This window comes from Pleuronectes platessa, chromosome 19, assembly GCF_947347685.1.
Source record: "Pleuronectes platessa chromosome 19, fPlePla1.1, whole genome shotgun sequence".
NCBI classification, from domain to species: domain Eukaryota; kingdom Metazoa; phylum Chordata; class Actinopteri; order Pleuronectiformes; family Pleuronectidae; genus Pleuronectes; species Pleuronectes platessa.
This window is the reverse complement of record NC_070644.1, coordinates 11,148,327-11,172,074: the sequence shown is the minus strand read 5'-3', so window position 1 is coordinate 11,172,074 and position 23,748 is coordinate 11,148,327. Positions and strand designations below refer to the sequence as shown.

Below are 23,748 nucleotides of genomic sequence, written 5' to 3'. Positions count from 1 at the left end.
ATGAAATGTCTCTTCACAATGCCAGTACACATGTAGAAGTGTCAAATCGAAACAGAGACATGGTTCAGATGGAAGTCACCAATCACATAAGACAAACCACCTACAGAATAAACACAGTATAATTCTCACTCTTCCTATAATCCACTGCTGCTATCGATGGGTTCTGGACTTTGTAGTATTTCAATAGCAACACCAGGAAACCCAAAGAGGAAGGTTTGTCATATTCACTTTATTAGGATAATTCCAGACAAATCTAATACAGTATTTGGTTCAGAGACAATATAAAAATACATGACATCAGTTGAATACTATCTCAACACATATTGGACCCATTTTAAATGGTAAAAGGCTGCACATTGGTAGAAAAATAACGCTGCATTTTATACTTTATAAAATCCAATCAGACATTGAGACTTATTGTGTGGGCTTCATAGTTTTTTTTGTTGTAAAAATTCCGGATTTCAAACATCTGCAAAAGAGACTAGGGGACAATTATTCTGACAGAAATGTTGGCATAAAGTACACCTACACAATGACACTCACACACTTGAGAATGCACATAGAAATGTGTTACATATACCATGTACATGCACACAAACACACACGCATATATTTCAGTAACTGTGTGTGGATCGCCTGAGGAGGAAGCCGTGGTCAGAGGCAACGAAGGGATTTGCAGGATTAACATTTGATTTAACTGACAGCCTGATTTTATATTCATGTATACCTACTCGAATACCTGACCTTTGGAAAAAATATATAAAGAGTGGGTCTAATTTGCAGCATTTTATATCTTAAATGGAAAAATCTGTACTTGCTGCATTTTCACTTAAAGTTAAAAAAACAACAACAGGATATTTAACTGAGATGCTACTTTATGGTGAAATAATCAAAATTCTCTGTCTCCATTACTTCCACTTAGGATACCACAATGCACACAACACAATGTCAGGATGTCAGCATCACCGGAGATACGCTGTGTTCTTTGGGCACGGGGGGGGGGGATCTGACAGGGAGGCCATAACAGGTCAAGCAGGGGGTAAAAGCTACTGTCTGTGACACGCACTGCCTGTTGTATAATTGGGAAAAAACACCGATCAATATGAGGATTTAAAAAAACTATACAAACCCAATCTTGTGCATTTGATAAGTGCCTTGATTTACAGATTGTCCTACTTCTTCAAATATATACGAGAGGGAAGCGGGTTAAGAAAAATAGGAGTATCATACAACACTTACAAAACCCCAAAAAAACATTATTAAAACTACATATAGACACTACATACAAGTTAACCTCATCATATTGCACAAACACTCAAGTGGCATTTTGTACTGGCCCTCTTTGTTCGGTCTCTACACGGATACACAAAGACAATCTGCCGTGTACGGAGAAAACGTACACACATGCACATACGGGGGGGGGGGCAAGCTACAGAGCTCAGATACATACAATGAGGGGACATTGTGTGAGATGTTTTAAGATTAGCTTGGAAGGTGAATAAATTATTCAAAAAATCAACAAAAAAAAAGAGAGGAGGTGATTAACTATAATGGCATGTGAATATATATCAGTATATGAAATGTATATAAAGAAAAATTTAACATCACAATTCTGGTGCTTCTTGTATTGTAGATAGTATTTGAAAGGACGCCTGCTGAATCAAGAGGTTTGACATGTGATGGGAATATTTTCTAAGAGTGGCAGTAAAAATATATAAAAATACATTTACACAGTGGAAGAAACAGTGGGCCTCACGGATCAACCGTCACTCTAATTCCCCCATCACGCAAGCTATCATGCATGTAAGCGATCACATGTAGCAAGAAAAGCCGATATGTTTAACATCAAACTAATCTTTCTCAATTATTTCCATATAATTACAAAAAATTCAGTATAGCTGAAAGATAAAGCAGGAATTTCAAAGGTAGTCGTTGTCATTGGGTTAGAGCGGTTATCTTTACTGACTTATGTATTGTTGCAAACAGAACAAAATGGAGTTTTATTCTATTGTTGCTTGTGATTATACCATCAAGTGCTAATGAGCTGTATCCAGAGCTGGGGACGAACTTACAGCTTACAGAAAAGCGGGGGAAGGTTAAACTCAATATGGCAAATTTATTTATTGAAAGAAAAAAATAATTGCACAGATTCATTCTCCTAATTCATAAGAAATGCTAAATAATCAATCATAGAATATCATAGCCCTTCGTTTGTACCTATACTTTTCCAGGAGTCGGGGGGGCGACTCTTCAGCCTGTTTCAACGTGTGCTTGTTGGTCAAAGCGAGGTGATCAATAACGTCCATTAGAGGTCTAAAAATTATTTTTCCCTTCCGCGGACTCGTCTCCGATCGCGAGACAGAGCAGAGCATTAGCGGCAATTAGTGGCACAGCGGCATTGAACATGAGCGAGGAGGTTGGACGGTTTATACCACATTTAATGTCAGAGTCTTTCCTTTTTAGATAAGCAGAAGAGAGATGCTTTATGTAGCATAAACAGCTGCACCTCAGAGGGCAGTTCAGGCTGGTGACTAAATTGGCCTGAAAACACTTAAACGCAACACGTAAAGCATCTATTTTTGTATTGTGTGTTGTCACAGGCTTGAGTTTTTTTATGGTTGCAACAAATCATCAGGAAGTGGTGATGGACTGATCCTGACGAGACCAGACAATGTGCAGAGGAAAAGTACTGGAATTCAACCTCCAGACAGACTATTTTAGGGAAACTCCACCCAGTAGGTGCAGCTGCATGAGTCCACATATAAACCTGAAAACTGATGTGCTAACTCCTCCTCATGGGCACATTACTTAGCTCTGAATACAGTCATACATCTCCATACTGCACATTACATGAGGGATTATTTCAAAGATCTTTTTCCTAATGGTTTATTGCTGCCTTTTGGCCATAAACAAGATTTTAGATTGGTTTTGTTGGGTGATTAGAGAATCAAGAATGTTCCTCCAGCTTTCCAAAAAGCTATGGAGTTACTATTTCTATATGGAGGCCCCCGAGACCACTATTGCATAGCATGAAAATGGCACCATAACTTTTTGTTTTTGAGCTACAAATGACCCAGCGGGTCTGCTGTAAAGTTAAACAGATAAAAAACAACATGAAAAAGGCAGAGAGTAAGATTCAATTCACCAGAGAAATCCAGTGGTAAGTTTAAACTTAGCCCCGGACTTCTTAGCAATAGGAGGTAGCTGGTAACTCCGGACCTCGAACTCCAATTAGGACAAATACCCCTAAAAGTGAGCATTTAATTGGCCAAGAGATCCGAACACGTCGAGCTCCTCAGTCCCCCGAGGTGTTGTTGATAACTTTTTGGACTGACCTAACTGAAGCCCTTTGTATTTTTGGGGGTGGCTTAGATGTGAATGCAAAACAGCTTTTCATCTGTTTTTCAAAGTCGATTCTTTTGACTGGTTTGTCTCCTGTCTGACTATTATTGTGCTGCCGTCACAGAAGCACAATTCGCTGAAAGGAATGCGGTGAATTTCCTGTTAGCTCTTGGGGGATGTGGTTTGTTTTTCCTGTTGCTTGGAGCCTTTTTTCCTCTCTCTTGCCCTCTTTAACTTCCTGTCCAGGAGCTTGACAGAGAAGCTACAGAGGTGAGTGTCAGAAGCCACAGATTAGACTTCTGTTTATCTGTCACCTCGGCCCTGTGGTTTTTGCTTTTTTTAAATTTATTTAGGTGAATTTAAAGAGAGGGCAGGAAAGGGGATGAATGCTTCTCAAGCATTATTGAAGAAAACAAAAGCACAAAACCCATGTAGGTGACTTTGAGGGGAGACAGCGGCCCTGGTGGTGGTGCAGATTAGCATAATCTCATGCCATGCTGCTGGTCGGCGTGCTTTGGGTGCTTCCGATGCTAGCGTTAGCGCTGCTGTTCTCAGAGGGGGAAGGGTTGTTCGAAACTGGTTGTCGTTTGGCTCCTGAGCAGCGGCATCCTGAAGAAAGAGGCCAAAAAAACTATGAGAACATGATAACAAGGATAGAACTGATGAAGAGACAAGAAAAGAGATTAAAAAAAAAATGTCCTCACCTGAAAGACTTGCTGCAGTTGTGCTCATGTCTAGTCCAGCTGGGTATCCTGAATCAAGCGGAATCAGCAGATGGGAAATTCAGACAAATATAAAACGAGACCTGCTGCATCTTCAAGCACAGACACTTCGGAATGAATCGTACATTTACCTGTTTTAATTTTGATGAACCACAGCGCTCCAATAAGTAAAACTCCAATCAGGAACCCTCCGAATGCAATGCCCAGGACACCAGGTAGACCGAAATCAAAGCACGGTGGGGCTGAAACATACACATAAAAAAGAACACAATGTATGCAAGCTTCAGTGACACAACCGCAACTGGTTGCTACTGCTATCGACAAAATACATTTGCAGAAACTTAAAATGATCTTGATGTGGCCTGTCAATCACATCCTTTGTGTTGTGTTTTAAAGTATTGTTGTGTGGTGATCCAGTTGCAATTTGTCAATGTAGGAACACTGACATGTTTAGGTATATTTTCAAATACTTTCCAGAGAAATATGATTGGAGACATTTTTCCCTATTACTAGCATAACAGATTTCATGATTATCGAACTTACTCCTGCAGAAACCTTACAACCGTTTTATGGCGGTTCTTGAGAGTAGTGGTACTTCTGTCTATGGCTTGTATTTGCTGCGTTTTAAGGAGAAAAGTCCATTTCAAATCACTGCCCACATGCTTCCACGCGTCTTTCATGTTGACATGGTTGCTAAGCAATATTTCCACTAGAGGGCAGCGCACAGTCGACAGTTTACAACAGAAAACCTAGTGGAGGTGGAGATAATACATCTCTTACGAATGAGGCGAAGGTGGCCACGTTGTGGCAGCGGTCTGCGTTGCCTCTTTTAGACGGTGAATTCTTTGGTCAATGATCATCTCGCTTTAACAATAAGGAACACTGCCCCCCCCCCCCCCCATCTTTCTGGTCATACTGCTCCATTTCATCAGTTTCATCCATATCCTTAAGCTTTCAGAAGATGTGCACAAATGCGGACAAAACTAATGTTCCCTCAGTTTCCCTGTCAAACATTGAGCATACATGAGCTTTAAGGAAGTTGAATTAAAAAAAAAAATGAAAATGTTCTTATTTCTGACTATATAATGACTTTTGATGAAATAATGCTGGACTGTGATGGACGGTTAACACCACAGCTTCACGCCCCCACAGACAGATTTTGTTGCAAGCTGAGGCCAACAGCTGCCTCCACGGTTAGTTTAAAGATTCATGATACAGATTTTGCGAATGATGTTACGTCAAATACTATAGGATGTGTACAAGCTGGAGAGGCGGTAGACTAGTGGCAGAAAAACTTGGACTATGGGCAGAAAATTGGGAAGACATCAGACTCGAAGGTCTCTGGTTCGCCTCCACGGAGTAACAACAACAAAAAAAAACGTACCTGGACAGAGTAACACCAAAAAACGAACCTGGATGGACAACACTTGGATCTGTCCAAAAATCCAAGAGGATTCTCCCTACCCCACTGTCTAGTGCCCCTGAGCAAGGCACCTTACTCCCCCAACATCTGCTCCCCGGGCGCAGTACATGCCTGCCCACTGCTCTGTGTGTCCTGCACCAGATGGGTTAAAAGCAGAGGATAAATTTCCCTCAATTGCATGAGTGTGTCTGTGCATGTGTTTGGGATAAATAAATGTATCTTGTATCTTGTAAGCTGAAGCGTGGCCCTTTAACACTGCCTCCCTCCCATCTCCTCGTTACCATGACAGCACAAGCAAGGCCCTTGTAGACAATATAACAGTCATTACTTTTGCAGGGTGACCTCAACCAAACAGAAATAAAAAAAAAAAGAGTACATTTGTACTTTATCATTTCCCCTTTTCTAATTTAATGATACAAATTTCACTTTACAATCAAGTTATGCATTTGGGGATGTTCTTTGGGCTGAGCTCTGTGCTGGCTCGCCCTGCACAATGTGCTTCTCTGCTAACAGACTTAATAGAAAGCATAAAACTCAGAGCCAGGGGCCATAAAAAAATCACTTTCCCTCGGAGCAGCTCTGAAAGAGAAAGAGAACAGGGCACCAACACTAAAACTTGATCAAGCCTCTGACATACAACACAGTGGCACAGACAGACTGTATTAGGCGGCAAGGCCGACCCGCAATTCGGCTCCACTCACTGTGGTCCGGCGAGGCCGTGGACGGATCACCTTGAGACGCACGTCATTTCGAGAAGGCTGTACAATAGATCATTGACAGTTTTCCCCTTCACTCAGACATCAACTAAAACTGCTCCGACATCTGATTGTACAAACAAACCACTCACTTGGCACCTATTGATCGCTGCTTCCAATTTCAAAGCTGAAAAAAAAAATTACATACGCAGACGCCAGAAAAATACTTTGAAAAAGTCCTTGAAAAATCATTTTCAAATCATTTCTTTAAAACAACTTTGACTAAGACCTGATCCCAACTTTGCTGCATCTGTTTTGCCTGTATGGAAACAGGCTGATAAATTGTCTCTAGACTTGAATCTGTACTTAAGGAGCTTTACACTCACACAACTTTTTCTCTTAGCACCCAAGCAAGCAGTCCACAGTCCCCACTGGAACATATCCACGTGTGCATGCCATGGAAAGCACATTAAGACAGAAAAAAATGAATGCAAATGTCTCTCCCCCTCTCCAGGTGCCTGTAGAGATGCTCCCACAAGCATCAGCAACGTTGGTAAGAAACTAATCATCACCTTTGCATGAGTTTCTCTCACCTGCCTCTACTGCCTCCTGCCTCCTGGTGGAAAGTGTGAGTCTAAGTACAACACTGAGCATCGCACAATACAGCTCTCCATTACTGATAACAACAGAGGGTTTGTTTTGTAGAAACGTGCCAGCGCTGTGCATCATGCACATTTAAATAACTGATGCATGTAATGCTGCTGTCGCTGCTGTGCAAGTTTATAGATTACATCTTTTAATGCTAATATCTGAACATTCATCATTGAGATCGGAGGTACAAAGTGTAATGTAGCACATGTCACTCATAAGAAGAATTTAATTGTTTGAATTAATTGAATAACAATAATATGCTTGTTTGATAAAAACCATTGCAAATACCAACTGCATCAAACACGACTCAGAGCACTGAAACAGGGACATCTTGTGGCTGTTGGAACTAACTACATCTCCAACCGTCAACCCGGGTTGTTGTCGTGTCAGTGAGGAACATTCCTTGACCCTGACTGGGATAAAACATCACAGATGCGTGATGGATTTTTTCCTCTTGAGACTTTTTCTCTCCAGGCAATCAGTTGCTGTGTTAGTTTGTACAAGTGAGCCTTTGACAGCAAAGCTGAATAAACAGGAGCAGGAAGCAGAAGCTCCAGTGCAGGTGGACAGGAGGAGACAGGCAGCAGGCCTGTGCCGTGGCTCCCTGGAGCCCCCTTTATGGAAGCTACCAAACAGGAAGGATCGCTGAATGGAGCGCTCAGTCCTGCCCAGTGAAGGCAGAACGCAGCCCGTGCGCTCTGCTGATATAACCCTTGTATCTCTGACACCGGCAAAAGAATGAAGCCACGTAAGCAGAGCGACCGGACCAGCATTTTTCCTTCACAGCTAATTCCATTCCTGTGTTTCATCCACGCCAGAAAAACATTTCTAACCGAACACAACAGGACACAGGAAGGTAGGGATGAGTGGTTTAGTCAGCTTCCTCACAACACACACACACAGCAACACTGACACACCAGCCTCTGTGCGTGCAGAATAAAGAAAGCTTATAAATAAACAATCCCTTTATCATTTTTTACAAAGACCAAACTCCAGGTGTTCTTCTGAGCGGCGTCGACTCTCTCGCGCTATTTTGCTTAGAAATGAATTTTTCCTGGAGATTAATCACCCGTCTGGAGACTTCTGTCTTCAGTCCAAAAGCATCTCTCCCTGTTTGAGAGGACTGTGTTGAATGGTCCGACAATAGCACCAGGCCGGCTGTGTTTGGACAGCAGCGCAGTCAGGCCCCACTTGGAAACACAAAGGCCTTCACCTCCCTCCCCTGACGACCATTACTTCTGATTGTGGTCACAAGGTCATTCTGCAGACCTTCCTAAAGGACGAGGCTCTGCCCCGAAACCCCCCCTCGCCGGCTTCACCGCATATCCTGAGTCCACTGCTATGACAACCGCCATGCGCGGCGTTTGTTGTGCACCTACAGCAACAATATGCATGACAATGTAAGCAGCGGGCAGCAATGTACTGGCTGAGCATCGGACTCAGCAATTAAGTCCTGAAGGCAGGAAAGGGAAAATTCTAAAGTGTGTCCTTTTTCTTTTGAGAGTTGGGAGACTTTGTTGTTAGAGAATAAAATATGAAATATTCATCCTCATAGGGATAATTTGCCAAAAATGTGAAAATTTAACTCAAGGTCACCATCAAGACAACATCACGTGGAGACAACATTTCACAGAGTGGAACTTTGTGTATTTGTTTGGTGCAGTTTCATTATTCTGAAAGCAATTAGGTTTCTGTGTTAGTGTTTGTTCGAGAAGTACTATTTATATATATAATAAATGTATAATTTATAACACTTTAAGGTCAGTTTTAGTAAGTACTATTCTATTAGAGGAAATGTTTAGTTTTCATACAGAATATAATAGATGTAAGGAGATTATTATAAAACATACTGTATTTGATAAAACTGCTTAAGATGAATTAAGACAGAACGCTGCCCCCAATGTGGATCAAAGTACCATCTGCTTCCATGAGCACAATTAAAAGAGTAAGAAAAAAAATGAACTGGTTTATATTTTGGAGTTTCAACTGAACTCACTTGGTGATTGCAGACACGGCTTCGGAACCTCCACCTTCACTTTTCCTCCTTCTCCACATGTCTAGTGAGGTGGTAAGAACAAGATGAAAACAAATTATAAACAAATACAAACAAAAAATCACAATGACAGAGGTTAGCCATTTTTTTTAATTGCTTTACTAATTCCAATGTAACCTTTTATTTAAGAATAAAAGTATTTTCATCTTGATGAACTCCCACCTCACTGTAGCACAGTTTGACGGAGCACTCCAGGTCCCACGTGGTGGACGTCAGCTCTTCGAGCTGATCCAATGAGAAGCTGAGTCGAGTGCTGTTGGGGCAGGATTTCGAGGAGCAGTACTCCGGGATGAAGGGCAGTTCTTTTACTACAGGGAACGAACCCTTAGAGTACACGGAGCAGCTGATCACCTTGATGGTCCAGACGATGGTCCCAAAAGTGTGACCTGAAATCTACAGGGGGACCGAGACAACGACATAAACTGTGACAGAATGTAAATTCAAGAATCTGTAGTATCGGAATATAGAAACAACTGCCAAGGAGGCCATGTGTTCACATCTGTTCATTTGTCTTGTTCATGGAAAAAGATTATGCAAAAACTACTGGATGGAATTCTAAGAAACTTGACGGTCGAATGCAGTAGAAGTCAGAGAGGAAACTATTCAATTTCCCTTTCTTCTCTGGCTTTTCCAATATTTTCACAAATCCCCAGTGAATAGTTTTGTGATAAATAGACGTTAAATGATTTCTTACCTCTGCGTAAATTCTCTTGTCGCTCTGCACCCTGGTGTTTCCGTCTAGGGGAGAGCGGTAATCTGGGGAGGTGTACAGCTGCATCAGCAGAGGCATCTGGTGAGGAGCAGTGGTTGCGATTGGGTTGATTGGCTCTAGTGTTGATTCTGCAACTGACACAGGAAGCAAAACAAGAAAATAAACCATATTATATAAACCATTTTGTTCATATACTCTTTTGTGCTAAAAGCCTAAAGGAGTTAGAGTTGCAGCACAACACAGAGGGTATGTACAATAATACAGTGCATAGCAGTAATAGTGTGATAACAGTAATGATGATGGTGAAAATTACTCTGACTATTATTACAGGAGTCACTTTCCTCCTGATTCTCTTCTCGCTGCAGGGATTGTGTCAAATGTGTTATATGCAGAGCCGTGACTTCTCACCATCTGCTCTAAAACACCTCTAAAAACAAATGTATACCTTTCACTGTCTCACCTGCCGGGGCGTCGTTGTTCACAAGGACCAGCAAGATTGTGGAATTCGCAGGTCTGAGCTCAGTGTAGCTGGTGAAAGTGCTGACATTGAAAACTTTTAAAGCCTTCCGTTGCACATCCCTCGCATTGTCACTGTTCAGCGTGTGCGAGGGCGGGATTCTGATGTTGGGCAGCAGGATGTCATTGTTGGACTGTGGAGAAAGGGAAGACGCGCTCGGCTTCAGAGGCTGTGTCGCACAAGCACATCTCTCCATGATCTCCACAGAGGCGGGCAAACTTAATGCGTGTGTAAGAAGTCCGTTAACTCTGTTATCAAGTGAGCGATGTAGCACTTTTGACAACAGTTTTACCACAGACAGCAGATTATTTTCCCTCTTTATGAAACCTGTCTCACACGTGCTGTTGTGGGACAATACATGTGATAACTCTATGGGCCATAACTACTCTGTGTGTGCGCGTGCGTGTGCATGTGTGTGTTTCTGTTACACAGTCACATTATGGAGACTTGTTTTCCTAATGAGGACAAAGAGCAAATCCTCATCATATAAATCATAACATTTAAGTATAGTAGTAACTATGCTGAGTTAAGTCTCCAGGAAATCAATGTAAGTCAATCTAATGTCCTCTGAAGTCATGGACATAAGACTGTCTCTGTGTGTGTGTGTGTGTGTGTGTGTGTGTGTGTGTGTGTGTGTGTGTGTGTGTGTGTGTGTGTGTGTGTGTGTGTGTGTGTGTGTGGGTGCTTACACCAAACTGGGTGTACTGTGCATTGAGGACCATCCACGTCGTTCCCTGAGGTCCCCTGAGGAACACCCTGATCTTCTTTTCGTCAACACGCAGCAAAACATTGCTGCAACACAGACAACCACACATTACATGTTTGCTCACAAAACCGAACAACAGCAACAAAACAACACTGCACGTGGTGAATTTACAGTTTTTACCTAATGCTCGTATTCTCTGGGATGTTGATGATGTGAAGCTCGGCCCCATCCACTTGGTTCTTCGGCTGCTGCGGCGGCGAGCAAGACGTGAGCGAAGAAGCAAGAGGTGCATCTTCAATCTGAATCTCCAGGAAGTGCTTCTCGGACGCGTCTTCATTTTTAAGTACACAATCTCGAGAGCCAGGTTTGGTTCCTGTAAAAAAAAAAAAGAGAAGTTCAATTTGTCTCGTTGTTTATTTTTGTTGATTGTAACAGAAAATGACATTATGGGTAAAAAAGAAGACAACAGCTCCATAAAACAGATTTGCCAGCACTACTCTTTCCTGCGGCAGTGGTGCAGTGATTGCAATAGCTGATAAACAATTATAGCCTGTAATTTGTATTGATTTACTTCTGGTGCTCCTGGAGACCGTTTCCAGTTACACAACTGACATTTCAATTGACGGTGCTGCACTTGTTGGTCAGTGCTGAGGAGTCACGGTGCGACCTGCAGGAGACCAAACTGCTGGGGCAGGCACATAAGCACCTTGCTGCGCTGTGTATGGAACAGAAGTCTCATGGGAGAACCCTGTGCTGCACTCAACTTTTGACCTGGTACACACTCGGCGCAGTGCCCAAACTGCAGTGCTGGAAAGTTGTGGGAGATGGAAGTTTCCCGCAGCAGCTCGTATAACCTCATCACACCGGCAGCAACACACGCAGCAGTGGGACATCACCAACAGAATATTTGAAGCTTATTCTGGCGGGCTGGGTTTTTCACATCAGAATATTTGAACTGAGTTTGGGAAGTCGTGGATTATGCCGTAGGAGCGGTTTGAGTAAATACACCCTTCCACATACATGTCATTATGGGTGTTTGTTTGCAAATGTAGAAACTTTTATTTTCAGGAAAAACAAGGTGGAAAAAATGTGCAGTTATATTTCTTAACTGAGATATTTATCTACATTTTATATTTATAATATAGGTTATGTGTGATGATATTTGTCGCAGTATTACCTCAAGACCAGCTGTAAATACCACAGGTCGAGGCTGGCTTTAAGCTCGGCCTATTACATAGAAAATGGTTCTTTAAATATGGACTAACATTTCTCAATTGCACTTAATAACATGATAGCAGTAGCATGTCAGGAATCCCAAATCACAAGGAACCACGAGGGATATGTACATACTGTATTTTCTCCCCACCTACTTTGCAAATCCTCCAGTTGGCTGCGCACTAGTTGTGTTATCACTGCACACACTTTTCAAATGCCCACAACATCCTACATGAGTTCACCTAACACCCCAAAACAGGCCGAGACGCATGATGAAACAGCGATATAAACTTCTACTGCAGAAGTTTGAATTCCCCTGCGGACCGTGGGCCCGTTATAGAACGAGCTAAAGCTAAGAGTGTCAGAACAACAAAGTTTATCACAAATGCTATTTAAACAACAAAGATAAAATAGCAAAAAGAGTGATATGGCCTTCAGGGACGTAAACCCATCACCTCAGGCAGTGGTTCCCAACCTAGGGGTTTAGGACTCTCTGGGTCAAAGCTATGATGAAAGATTAATTACAACATCAGTTAGAGCAGAACAATTTACAGCAACAGAGGAAAATAGACAGATGTGCTTTATCTGGGATAATGGGGGTCTCAAGTCTCTGGCATTTTAATGTGGGTGTCAAAGGCTGAAAACTTCTTAACCTCTGACCTACAGTGCATCCCTATAATATACATGGAGAAGGACAGGAAACCATGAAGAGAGAGATTAAAACCAAAGAGAAACACACAATTGCAGGCTCAAACTATTCCAGCATCAATCTTAACCCATGTCAGAGCTCTGCATTGGCTTCAAACCCCTTTAGGAGGCTTTGCTTGATAATAATTGTGCTTCATGGAGAATCCTGCTGCTACTGCTGCTGGCAAAAAGCAGCCAGTAACATCTTCATGTCCAGACCTGAATGGTCAACATTAGTGGCCCTTTGTCCATGGTTTCCCTTTTCAAATGTTTCTCAATATTCAATGAAGTCTTGCCTTGATATTAACCGAGTCCTCGAACTTTTACATTTCATATACAGGGACTAAAAAAGGTCTAGTCGAGGGCCACAAAGTTTTCTCAGTGATTTAATCAGATAATTTTTTTAAGCGCAAGTAAGATAAAAGAAGGCGGATGATGCATTTTATCAAGAACCCTGGAAACAAAACCGCATCCATCCCACATTGCTGTACAGCAGATTCCCCGTCGAGTTTTTTTTCATTCTTGGGCTGCACAATGGGCTGAACACAGACAGTATGATTCATAATTACTGGATTCTGACTCAAACTATTCCGCCTCCTTTGTCTGTGGCAATAAGTAAGGACGGGTAGTGCGATGAGCAATTTTAGAACCTACATTTTTTTATTTTTTTTATGGTTATGTGTGATGATATTTGTCGCAGTATTACCTCAAGACCAGCTGTAAATACCACAGGTCGAGGCTGGCTTTAAGCTCGGCCTATTACATAGAAAATGGTTCTTTAAATATGGACTAACATTTCTCAATTGCACTTAATAACATGATAGCAGTAGCATGTCAGGAATCCCAAATCACAAGGAACCACGAGGGATATGTACATACTGTATTTTCTCCCCACCTACTTTGCAAATCCTCCAGTTGGCTGCGCACTAGTTGTGTTATCACTGCACACACTTTTCAAATGCCCACAACATCCTACATGAGTTCACCTAACACCCCAAAACAGGCCGAGACGCATGATGAAACAGCGATGTAAACTTCTACTGCAGAAGTTTGAATTCCCCTGCGGACCGTGGGCCCGTTATAGAACGAGCTAAAGCTAAGAGTGTCAGAACAACAAAGTTTATCACAAATGCTATTTAAACAACAAAGATAAAATAGCAAAAAGAGTGATATGGCCTTCAGGGACGTAAACCCATCACCTCAGGCAGTGGTTCCCAACCTAGGGGTTTAGGACTCTCTGGGTCAAAGCTATGATGAAAGATTAATTACAACATCAGTTAGAGCAGAACAATTTACAGCAACAGAGGAAAATAGACAGATGTGCTTTATCTGGGATAATGGGGGTCTCAAGTCTCTGGCATTTTAATGTGGGTGTCAAAGGCTGAAAACTTCTTAACCTCTGACCTACAGTGCATCCCTATAATATACATGGAGAAGGACAGGAAACCATGAAGAGAGAGATTAAAACCAAAGAGAAACACACAATTGCAGGCTCAAACTATTCCAGCATCAATCTTAACCCATGTCAGAGCTCTGCATTGGCTTCAAACCCCTTTAGGAGGCTTTGCTTGATAATAATTGTGCTTCATGGAGAATCCTGCTGCTACTGCTGCTGGCAAAAAGCAGCCAGTAACATCTTCATGTCCAGACCTGAATGGTCAACATTAGTGGCCCTTTGTCCATGGTTTCCCTTTTCAAATGTTTCTCAATATTCAATGAAGTCTTGCCTTGATATTAACCGAGTCCTCGAACTTTTACATTTCATATACAGGGACTAAAAAAGGTCTAGTCGAGGGCCACAAAGTTTTCTCAGTGATTTCATCAGATAATTTTTTTAAGCGCAAGTAAGATAAAAGAAGGCGGATGATGCATTTTATCAAGAACCCTGGAAACAAAACCGCATCCATCCCACATTGCTGTACAGCAGATTCCCCGTCGAGTCGTGTAAGGAGGAGATTAATATTTTGCCGACTGTAATTACTTTGCTCTCTTCAGCATCGAAAAATACGGTTCGAGACCAAACAAAGACGCAGATAGCGGATCCCAGATAAACATCACGGGTGGCAGGGCTGATAAATCTGAAACACTTCAAGGCAGACAAAGTCCTATACAGTGATCTGATGGAAATCTATCGTGTTGTCTGGTCTGCTTCCTCATTTCATGTATGGCATGTTAACTTGCAATTAACTTCCTCCCAAAGACTGCATTTAAAGATAAGTGACATGGCTGATCCCAAAAAGTGAAGCCAAAGTTTCTTCTTTGCCCCCTGGTGGCTGGCTGCAGTATAGTTGATAAACCCCACCTCCTCCATGTTTGAAAAGGGGACGTGCTATGTACATGTTGTTTTCCCTCAAATATGGTCTGTGTTTACTTACGAGAGTGGTATTCATATTCAGAGCAGGACTTCTCGGACTCGTGGTCAGATTTTGAAAAGCTTTCACTCGAAACCCTGCCTTTGCACTCGAAAAGCTCCTGCTTGTGCTTGGACTCGCTCTGCTTGTGCTCAAACTGTGCACTTGCACTCGCCGTCAAATGCGAAACCTCTGCTTTGGCTTTTTTTTTTTAGCACGTGTGTCAAACTTCCCCCTCCGATAGAATGCCAGGTGGAGTGTTGAACAACTGAAATTGTCCCGGTTTGTCTTACAGCATTCACACTTGGCGAACAGCTCTTTGTGCAGCAGCGGAGACACAGCTTCAGGGTTCTGAGTCCTGCAGCAGATCTTTACTCGCTGCTCAGTTACTGCAGGTCGCCTTGACAGTTTCCTCACCACAGACCAAACAAACAACCCCTCCCAAACGGACATGTTTTGAACAGCAGTCATCAGCCAGGTTGCACAAACAATTCTCACCTGTTGTTCCTGTTGATTTGATGGATATCAGGTTCCGGACGGTTGTGAAGGAAGTCACGCCACCAAACTTCTTACTTGCCCACTTGACCAGCTCGTCATCCTGAGTGGGCATGTCGTGCTTGTGGACAGCTGTCGTGCCGGTAAGGTGATTAGCGTGCAGGAACATCGATGAGTTATTGCTCAGCTGTAAAGCAGAACGCCATTTCCTGTCGGTTAGTTTCATGAGAAGGCAATTTCCCCGAAATAATCATAATCGCCTCGGCCATAAAAAGGCATGAGTGTGTGTCACTCATTGCTACGGTAACACAGGAATGACTGAGACAGCTTTGTTTTTTTACTAATATATAAAAATCATGTCTGTGCCGATTTTGACACATCAAAACTTCTTTACCCATCCCTCTTATTCTCTTTTTTTCCCCTAAACCTCCACCCGACTCTCCCTCCATTCTCCGAGCGGGGTCCTGTTAAAAAGAAATGTTTATTATGGTTAAGTGTCCACGAGCCCGGTTGCACAACCCTGCTGGAGCCAAGGTCTTTCCTTTGCTTCCTGAGTGGGGCCAGGAAATGGGACCTTTTTTAAGCTTTGTGCGTCACCGCTGTCGGCCTGAAATCTGGCTCCATACATGGTATAAATATATACATCTATCCCGTCGACGAGACACCGCTGCTTCCTCGTCTGGCCCGATGGGAAATAATGGGGGTTTACATTAAGCGTTACATGATTAAGCAGGCAGGAAAAATAGGCCTCCAGACCATTAGTCCCATGTTAAAAAGAAAAAAGACTCGACAAATAACAACCCAGAGCTTTTTTTTCCTGTTTGTCCATTGAGGCTCCACCATCAATGGACTTTAAGCCACTTGTGTTTGGCCTTCTCTTCTGCAGCAGTGCGGAGGCTGAATTTGTACAGCTCATTTTAATGGCGGCCACTTTCATAGACAAAAACAATGCGACGATCGGGCCAAAAATATCCTGCTTCCAATAAGAAGTTCTGCTAAATTACATTTTGTATTTCATCTTCCTATGTCTTTGTGCTCCCGTTTGAATTATTTCATTTTTTTTTTTTATTCTTGGGCTGCACAATGGGCTGAACACAGACAGTATGATTCATAATTACTGGATTCTGACTCAAACTATTCCGCCTCCTTTGTCTGTGGCAATAAGTAAGGACGGGTAGTGCGATGAGCAATTTTAGAACCTACATTTTTTTATCAAGTCAAGTGTGTGTTTAAAATGATGAGAATCACTCTCCCGACCTGTCGAGTGTGTTCAACTATTTGTGTGTTTTTTTGTGTGATTAAAATGGTGAAAGCCGAGTAAGCCTGAGGGAGTCATCGGTCCTTCTACATGAATATTTGATTGACTCGGGTTCAAAAATAGCAAGACGGAGAACTGGAGGAATAAAAAGAAGGAAGGCCAGTCACGACAGGAGGAGGAGGAGGAGGAGGAGGAGGACGAGGAGGAAGAGGAGGAGGAGGAAGAAGAGGAGGTAAGGGCCTGAACAGCAGGATGGTTAGAAGAAGGGAAATACCAATCGTAATCATTTGAGCGATTAGAGTTGAATTAAACTATCTGCAGAAATTTTTTTTGATATTCTGCAGGCTCACAGGAAAAGCTGAAGGAACCCAGAAGATGTTGTGAGTGGAAACAAGCATCTCTATCCACTGCAGGTTATACAAAGCTCTGATTCTTTCCCATCAGCCCGTCCTGGGACTCCCTGCTGCGCTCACGCTTCATCTTCTCACCTAATCAATAACATTAGATTCATTCTATTCAATACGAACGTCTGCTGCTTTTTTCCGGGCAAGCAAAGTGCTGCACAATGCTCTGAAATAGATGCAAGATTCACAAAACTTTAGCGAGACAAAAATCTTGCTGTCGACGTGCGTTTCATTTGGGAACAACCCCCGTGTGCTGAGGTCAGCTGTGGGAGGCTAACGAGAGCTGCGCCTGTGACAGCGAGCCGAGCTGTCAGAGGCGGCGACGAACTTTCTTTAGACGCAGAACAGATGCTGGGTCTCTCTCGGACTGCAATCTGCACTAAAACACCATTATCCCCCGGTGATATCGCTCATCCCACGAAAACATCCTCCGGTCACAGGCAACGTTGTCCAGGCCCTTGACACGAAGCAGGATGTGGTATCACATCTGCTGTCAGCGTGTCGTCGGCTCATGACATTCCTGATTTGTTTTATTGAGATGTATTTTTTTCCCCCCTAAACTAGATCTGCTGATCATAGCGGGCCTCCAGTGGCTGAAAGGTTTTCCAAGTGATGCATTCAGGCTCAGGGGGAAAGCTCAGACATATTGGAGTCAACAGCCTTGACTGTGATGCATTTTTGTCGTGAACTCAAACGTGGGTTGTGAACACCCCCCTCTCAACCATAGTGAGAAATCCCATGTATTTCATTGGATCTTTTGTTTTCTTTCATTTAGCCCACTGTCAAATCTCAAGTGCCCTTTAAAGCCATCAATCAAACATTTGAGGAATGCACACGTTTCAAAGCACCATGGTTAAATTTGTGGAAAGAAATTAAGGTGGTAAAATGTGAACTGTAATTCTCCATCTCAGGGAAGTTTTAAATATAACGTTCATTCTGCATTAGTATGAAAGGACACCAGTGACTGAATACATGGTAAAGAAAGGTCGGTGGTTCAATCCCTGACTCCTCCAATCTGAAGTTGATACTGAACACTTGACAGCTGGGCCCGACAGGGTATGAATGGTGGCTGATAGAAAAGAAGTGCTGAGTGTGATGAGCTGTATGAATGTTTGCGTGAATGGTTGAGAACATTGATAGTGCTACACTCAGGGATTCAGTCATTTGTAAAAATAAATTTAACCTTTGACATTGGAAACAGATCTGGAACAGAACTCCTACACCTGAAGATGCTTGATTTGTTTAAACATTAGTTTAATTGAGTTGTTATAAATATATATATATATATATAACAAGTTTGAAAGTAGAGTTTTAGACATTCATTTCTCATTAATTTGGACCCATCAGGTCTTTTGATGGTAAAAGAACTTGACACGTTCACATAAGATGTTCTAACAAAGTCAAACTGAAAGACAATGTTTTTAAGGTTCATCACCTACATACAAACACAATTTGACAATCATAACAAGTGCCACCCGTTATCCTCAGAGAAGTATTATGTCTTCATTTAAATAGACACTCGAGCAGCTGCATAAAACTTTTGTGTTCTGTGGCCCCTGCAGATTTAATTCACAAATATAATCTGAGAACAGTGTGTTAACGTCAGAATCTCAAAGTTCATTGGGACATTAATTTTACAGCTCGGTGCCGTCAGCCCCTCTCGTCGCCGGCCACGCTAAAACTCTTCTCCATTTTATAGTATAGATAATAAAAACCCACATACACTCAGAACGGGGCTTATACACAGCAGCAGCCAGTACTTATGGAAAAGCAGCGTGGTTCATTGTTTGTGTAAACAGGCTCAGAGAGCTGCACAGCTGTGGCAGTTTGACTGTATGCAAACAGCTGGCACCAGACAAGAGCTACATGAGTGGGAAAAGATAAACTTTTATCGTCCCCCTCCGGAGAAATTTGTCCCGGACAAGTACATCTGGAGAAATCCGAAATTGAAACATTACTGACAAAAATAAACACTTAAACCCCCCCCCCCCCCCCCCCAAAAAAAAAAACCTGTTAATTTTTCATGATTGGTTAGTACTTAGCCGCTGTAACAGCACACTGTAATGAAAAATGAGCTGGAGCTATATTGGTCTGTTGCAGGACCAGTGTCTCCGTCTGTTAGCCTGAACGTGAAAATGAGGACACAGAGACATTTAACTCACATGAATGCGAACGCCTGCGTTGATGTTGTATAGACCGTAAAGTGTGACGGCCGACGTGAGGATGAGGTCCATTGGCTTGGCGTCTTCCATATTCAGAGAGAACATCGTCGAATGCTGCCGGTGTAGAAAAAAACACAAACGTTTGTTATTTGAAATGTTATCTCACATCAGCACATGAGTAACAACTGACATATTGTAAGCATAGACTTTTTTAAAAGATGGACGACGTGTCGCCAATTTCTCCCACCAACTAGAAAAAACTAAATGTCTTTTGGCGGCTGAGACTGCACAGTAGAGCCGGGACACCTAACAAGTTATCAAATATAATCTTATATCAAATAACTACTTCAAACCAAACTCAGCAGAACAATGAGCACTTCAACACACATCAGAGTGAAACATGTATCATCTGTGCAGCCTTGTAAACTGGAATAATATATTGCCGTCATGGGATCAATAAACGTAGACAGAGAAACAGGCTCTGTGACAGGCTCCATTAAAATGCAATATGTTCCAGAGATCCATACTTTACTGCTAGGATTAGAAAAATAAAAACAATCATAAATATGTGTTTTAAGCTTTGGATAAAGTGCATGGAAATGATGATGTTTCACCTACAAATTAACAGGAATTTTTTGACCTTTCTGAACATATGGGGATGGAAATCCTGATTTAAAGTTAGCATTTATTATTATACATTATTTTTGAATCTGCAAAGCCTCTTGATCCGGCGTGGAGCGCCTCCACATGAACAGACCTCAAGTTGATGCGACGGAGAGACATTTAGCTCGCAGCACCAAGTTTAAAAATAGATCCCGAAATGCATTTAAATTTGATTCCCTTTCTTTTTTTCTTTTTTTTCTGGTTTCAAAACAAAATCATTGAGGGAATGTGACAATTATCCTTGTTTTTGCGTCTGCGAAACGTCAACACATGCGTCTCTCCAGAAAAAGGCAGTGCCACTCATTTGACAAGGCTGCGTAAATAGATAGGCGGGAAGGAGCCGTCTCTGCCGTCTGTCTCCAGTTTGACACCCACATTAATGCGGTAATGCAACGCCGAGCTATTATTACACCTCCGCGCCAGAACAAAAAAACAAGGTAAACAAGTCTAGAGCAAGTCAAAAGCCATCAAAATTTATTATGAGCCTGATGTGCTACGAATGAGCCGCGCTTTTTAATTAAAGATGTTAATAACATAAAAAAAATTGTCTCTGAAGTGCGAACAGAAGGAAGCATTTAAAACATAAACGCAAATAACCATAGGAGGAAGAATTTGGAGAAACCTATAGTGGCACTCAGAGCGATTACAGCAATATCTTAATTTGCAACCCGGTGTATTCCCAGTGTCCTGTGCATACTGTACATAAAAGCTCATTAACATCATTTAACACATAATGCAATACCTCATTAAGCATACTTTCAGCTGAGGGTAACAGATTCACTAATCACCACCGCAGTCACTCTATGAATCAGCCCCTAATTAACACGCTCCACACGTGAAAAGCTGTTTCAAGTTGAGTTCTATCCATACACGTGGTGGTGAGCAAACCTTTTCACAGTATGATATATTTGTGTTCTAACGATTGAATTAACTCAATTAATCTTCGCACTAATTAATTTTACTACCATAACAGCCCCGAAAAACTTCCAAAAGTTCCACTTTACGCATGTATTAGACAAGAACAACAGCGTGGAAATATTTGAGCCAGATTCTAATGGAAATGTTACATTCATATTTACAAATTTCTGCTTTCATCCATCAAGACAAACACGTATTTTTTTCCCTTTCACTTTTGAAGATTGATTGTTTTCGGAGCAGAGCCTGTCGAGGAGACAACGAGCATGCTGGGCAAACAGTGTGAATCCCTGATATTAAATTAATTGACTCGCTACCTGATGCTTAAGGAGCCTTATGCGTGGGGATTGGGATGAGCTCTGGTCGGAGCTATGAACATTTTCAGAGTCGTAAAGAACAACCCGGGTCTGAGTGAAACGTCCAGAGAACAGCTCGGAAAAGAGGGAGGGATCGTAAAAAGAAGTCCACAAATAAAAGTGATTAAAAAAAAGGGGAAAGGTGGAGACACTGTGAAAGAATGAGCTACTTGGTGCATATGTTTCACTTTTTGTCCGAGCCTGTGCATGTCAACTTGTGTGCGACGCTGAGAACGGAGCCGCGGGGATAATCACATTTTTATAAGACCCTCGCTTTTCATCCAGAGTGCAAAACATGTATTCTAAATAAAGGATATACTGTAGCTCGATTGCCCTGAGGTCACAGGGAACATTAAAGAGACTGGGTTATTATCACAGGCAGAGACTCAGACACACGTCTTCCCAGAAAGGCTGCTTTGTTTTTCACCTTGAATCATGTTGCATAGAGTAATTTAATGAATGTCAGTTCCTACAGAGTTCACTGGGAGATAACTCACTGGTGTTTTCCTTATATAATCCTCTAATGAGCTTCATTGTCTGCCTCTCGACTTTCCCTCCCTTTTCGTTTTTCGTCTGGGACTTTCATTCTTTCATTCTGAACCCTGGATCGCAACCGCGGCCGACCCCGATCACTCACCTTTGCTACTTTCGTTCCTGTGCTTTCAAGATACAATTGTTTTCCGTTTCAAGCTTTTTATTTTTCTTCCTCGGGAGCAATTTTTTTCATTTTTTGTTTGACGGGCCTTTGCTGAGGCCGTTTCCAGTTATTCTCTTTTGGCTCTCCCCCTCAACTTGAACTGGCTCCGTTGGTGGAGTCTCCGCCTCGCGCCAAGAGCCCCGGCCGAACCCGAAGCCAGCGTGTGACATCAATGGCCCAGCGTACCAGCGGCTCCTCCCTATGAGTTCTCCCGGCCTGTGCCTGCAGCCCCCTTGATGTCCGTCTATAATTCTCCACACGCTCAAACGGAGTCGACTGGCAGGTTGTTAATCAGCGTGAAAACAAAGGGTTTGCTGGGGGGGGAAAGAGGGTGATAAGAAAATTTAAAGGACAAATGGGACATGGGAAGGAAACCTCCCATCTGACTGGGCACTTTGGCAAGGGATAAAGATGTGTCGTCGTCCCCCCCCCCCCCCCCCTCCTTCACTACCTCTGCGTTTATAAGAGGAATCTGTTCTAAACAGTCCGGAGCAGATAAGAGGAGTCTGTGCTGAGAGATCTCGTGTCCACTATCTTCTTTCATTTGATAAAAACTCTACTCATCATCCCACAGCAGAACAGGATATGCTAACTGTGCGATGTCCAATGCATCACGCAGCTCCAAAGTCAAATTCCTTTCGTGAACTCTCCCAAACCCCCACACCGATTTGTACTATTGCAGTCAGACAACTTGCTCCACTCTTCTCGTAAACTATGTGTCAAACTTTTTCTGGCACTGAAGTATTTATTTATCTCCCACACAGCGTAATGTTCCTGCTTTTTCGCTTCAGGCGTAATAAGATGACTGAGAGGAGCAATTCCCTGGTAATATGCTTTAAATCTATTTTGTCATCAAATAGCGTTTTTCCCTCTGATTTCCACTCCATTAAATATATGATGGAACAGTTCAGTCTATTAAATGGGAGTTAAGACTTAAGATCTCAGCAACATGTCGGTAGACCCTGTTCTCTGAGGCGACCACAGCGATCATCAGCTCGCACGCCGTGTAGCTAAGTAAAGTTAGAAAACTGTGTCCATCCTACCTGGTTTATCTGCAATGACGATTTCAAAGTTATGTCAATGTTTTTCATAAAATGAAACTGAATTAGTTTCATTACTATTCATATAAGTAATATGAATCACTGATCTGGTGTTAATTTGTTCTGTTAAGCAATCGAGAACCTCCTGACCCCAGTTCACACTGTTCCAAAATAAGAGCTCTATAATTCAGATTGATCTAAAGCATTGCAACAACTTAATAAACGTTGTGCTATTACTTCGTAGACAACCTGTTAAAGAGAAAGTGGTTGTATAGAGGTTGCTACCATGATAGAGATCAGCCCCCACACCTCCTTTAAAGGTCTGCCTGTCCAGTATGTAGAATAAAAATGATCAAACGATCTGGCAATGATTTTAGCCCATGGGCTGCAAGTTGCAGAGTCGCTGCTATAGTTAATTTGAGGAGGTAGAAGACATTTTTTCCCCCCAGTCCGGTATTATGCAGGTTATTATTTTATCTGCAACATAAAAAATTATCTTTAGAGTCTTAAAATGATAAATTCAGATGAGTGATTTGGCATCCATGCGGTATATGTCAGCTTTAGTTTGTCGGGGAAGTTTTCCCTTCAGAGAAAAACCCCTGACAGGATTTTATTAATTTTATAGAGGTGATGGATTCTGGCAGGCGTTACACTGGTGTGATGGGGCCTTAGCTAGAGATTGCA

General features: G+C 42.3%; 1 protein-coding gene across 2 annotated transcripts in view; it reads right to left on the bottom strand.

Moving 5' to 3' along the window:
- Positions 1–209: 209 nt before the first annotated feature.
- Positions 210–23,748, bottom strand: part of eng (endoglin) — a 42,990-nt gene continuing 19,451 nt past the window's right edge. The window contains exons 4-14 of one of the 2 annotated variants that reach the window (XM_053410662.1): positions 19,394–19,507; positions 15,573–15,756; positions 11,002–11,194; positions 10,805–10,907; positions 10,044–10,248; positions 9,581–9,732; positions 9,049–9,279; positions 8,830–8,890; positions 4,196–4,306; positions 4,047–4,094; positions 210–3,951 (exon numbers count right to left, since the gene is read on the bottom strand). In XM_053410662.1, coding sequence (XP_053266637.1) covers positions 3,830–3,951; positions 4,047–4,094; positions 4,196–4,306; positions 8,830–8,890; positions 9,049–9,279; positions 9,581–9,732; positions 10,044–10,248; positions 10,805–10,907; positions 11,002–11,194; positions 15,573–15,756; positions 19,394–19,507 — 1,524 coding nt within the window. In that variant the 3' untranslated portion in view covers positions 210–3,829. The remainder of the gene's footprint in view (positions 3,952–4,046; positions 4,095–4,195; positions 4,307–8,829; positions 8,891–9,048; positions 9,280–9,580; positions 9,733–10,043; positions 10,249–10,804; positions 10,908–11,001; positions 11,195–15,572; positions 15,757–19,393; positions 19,508–23,748) is intronic. The other variant, XM_053410663.1, reaches the window with a different exon arrangement.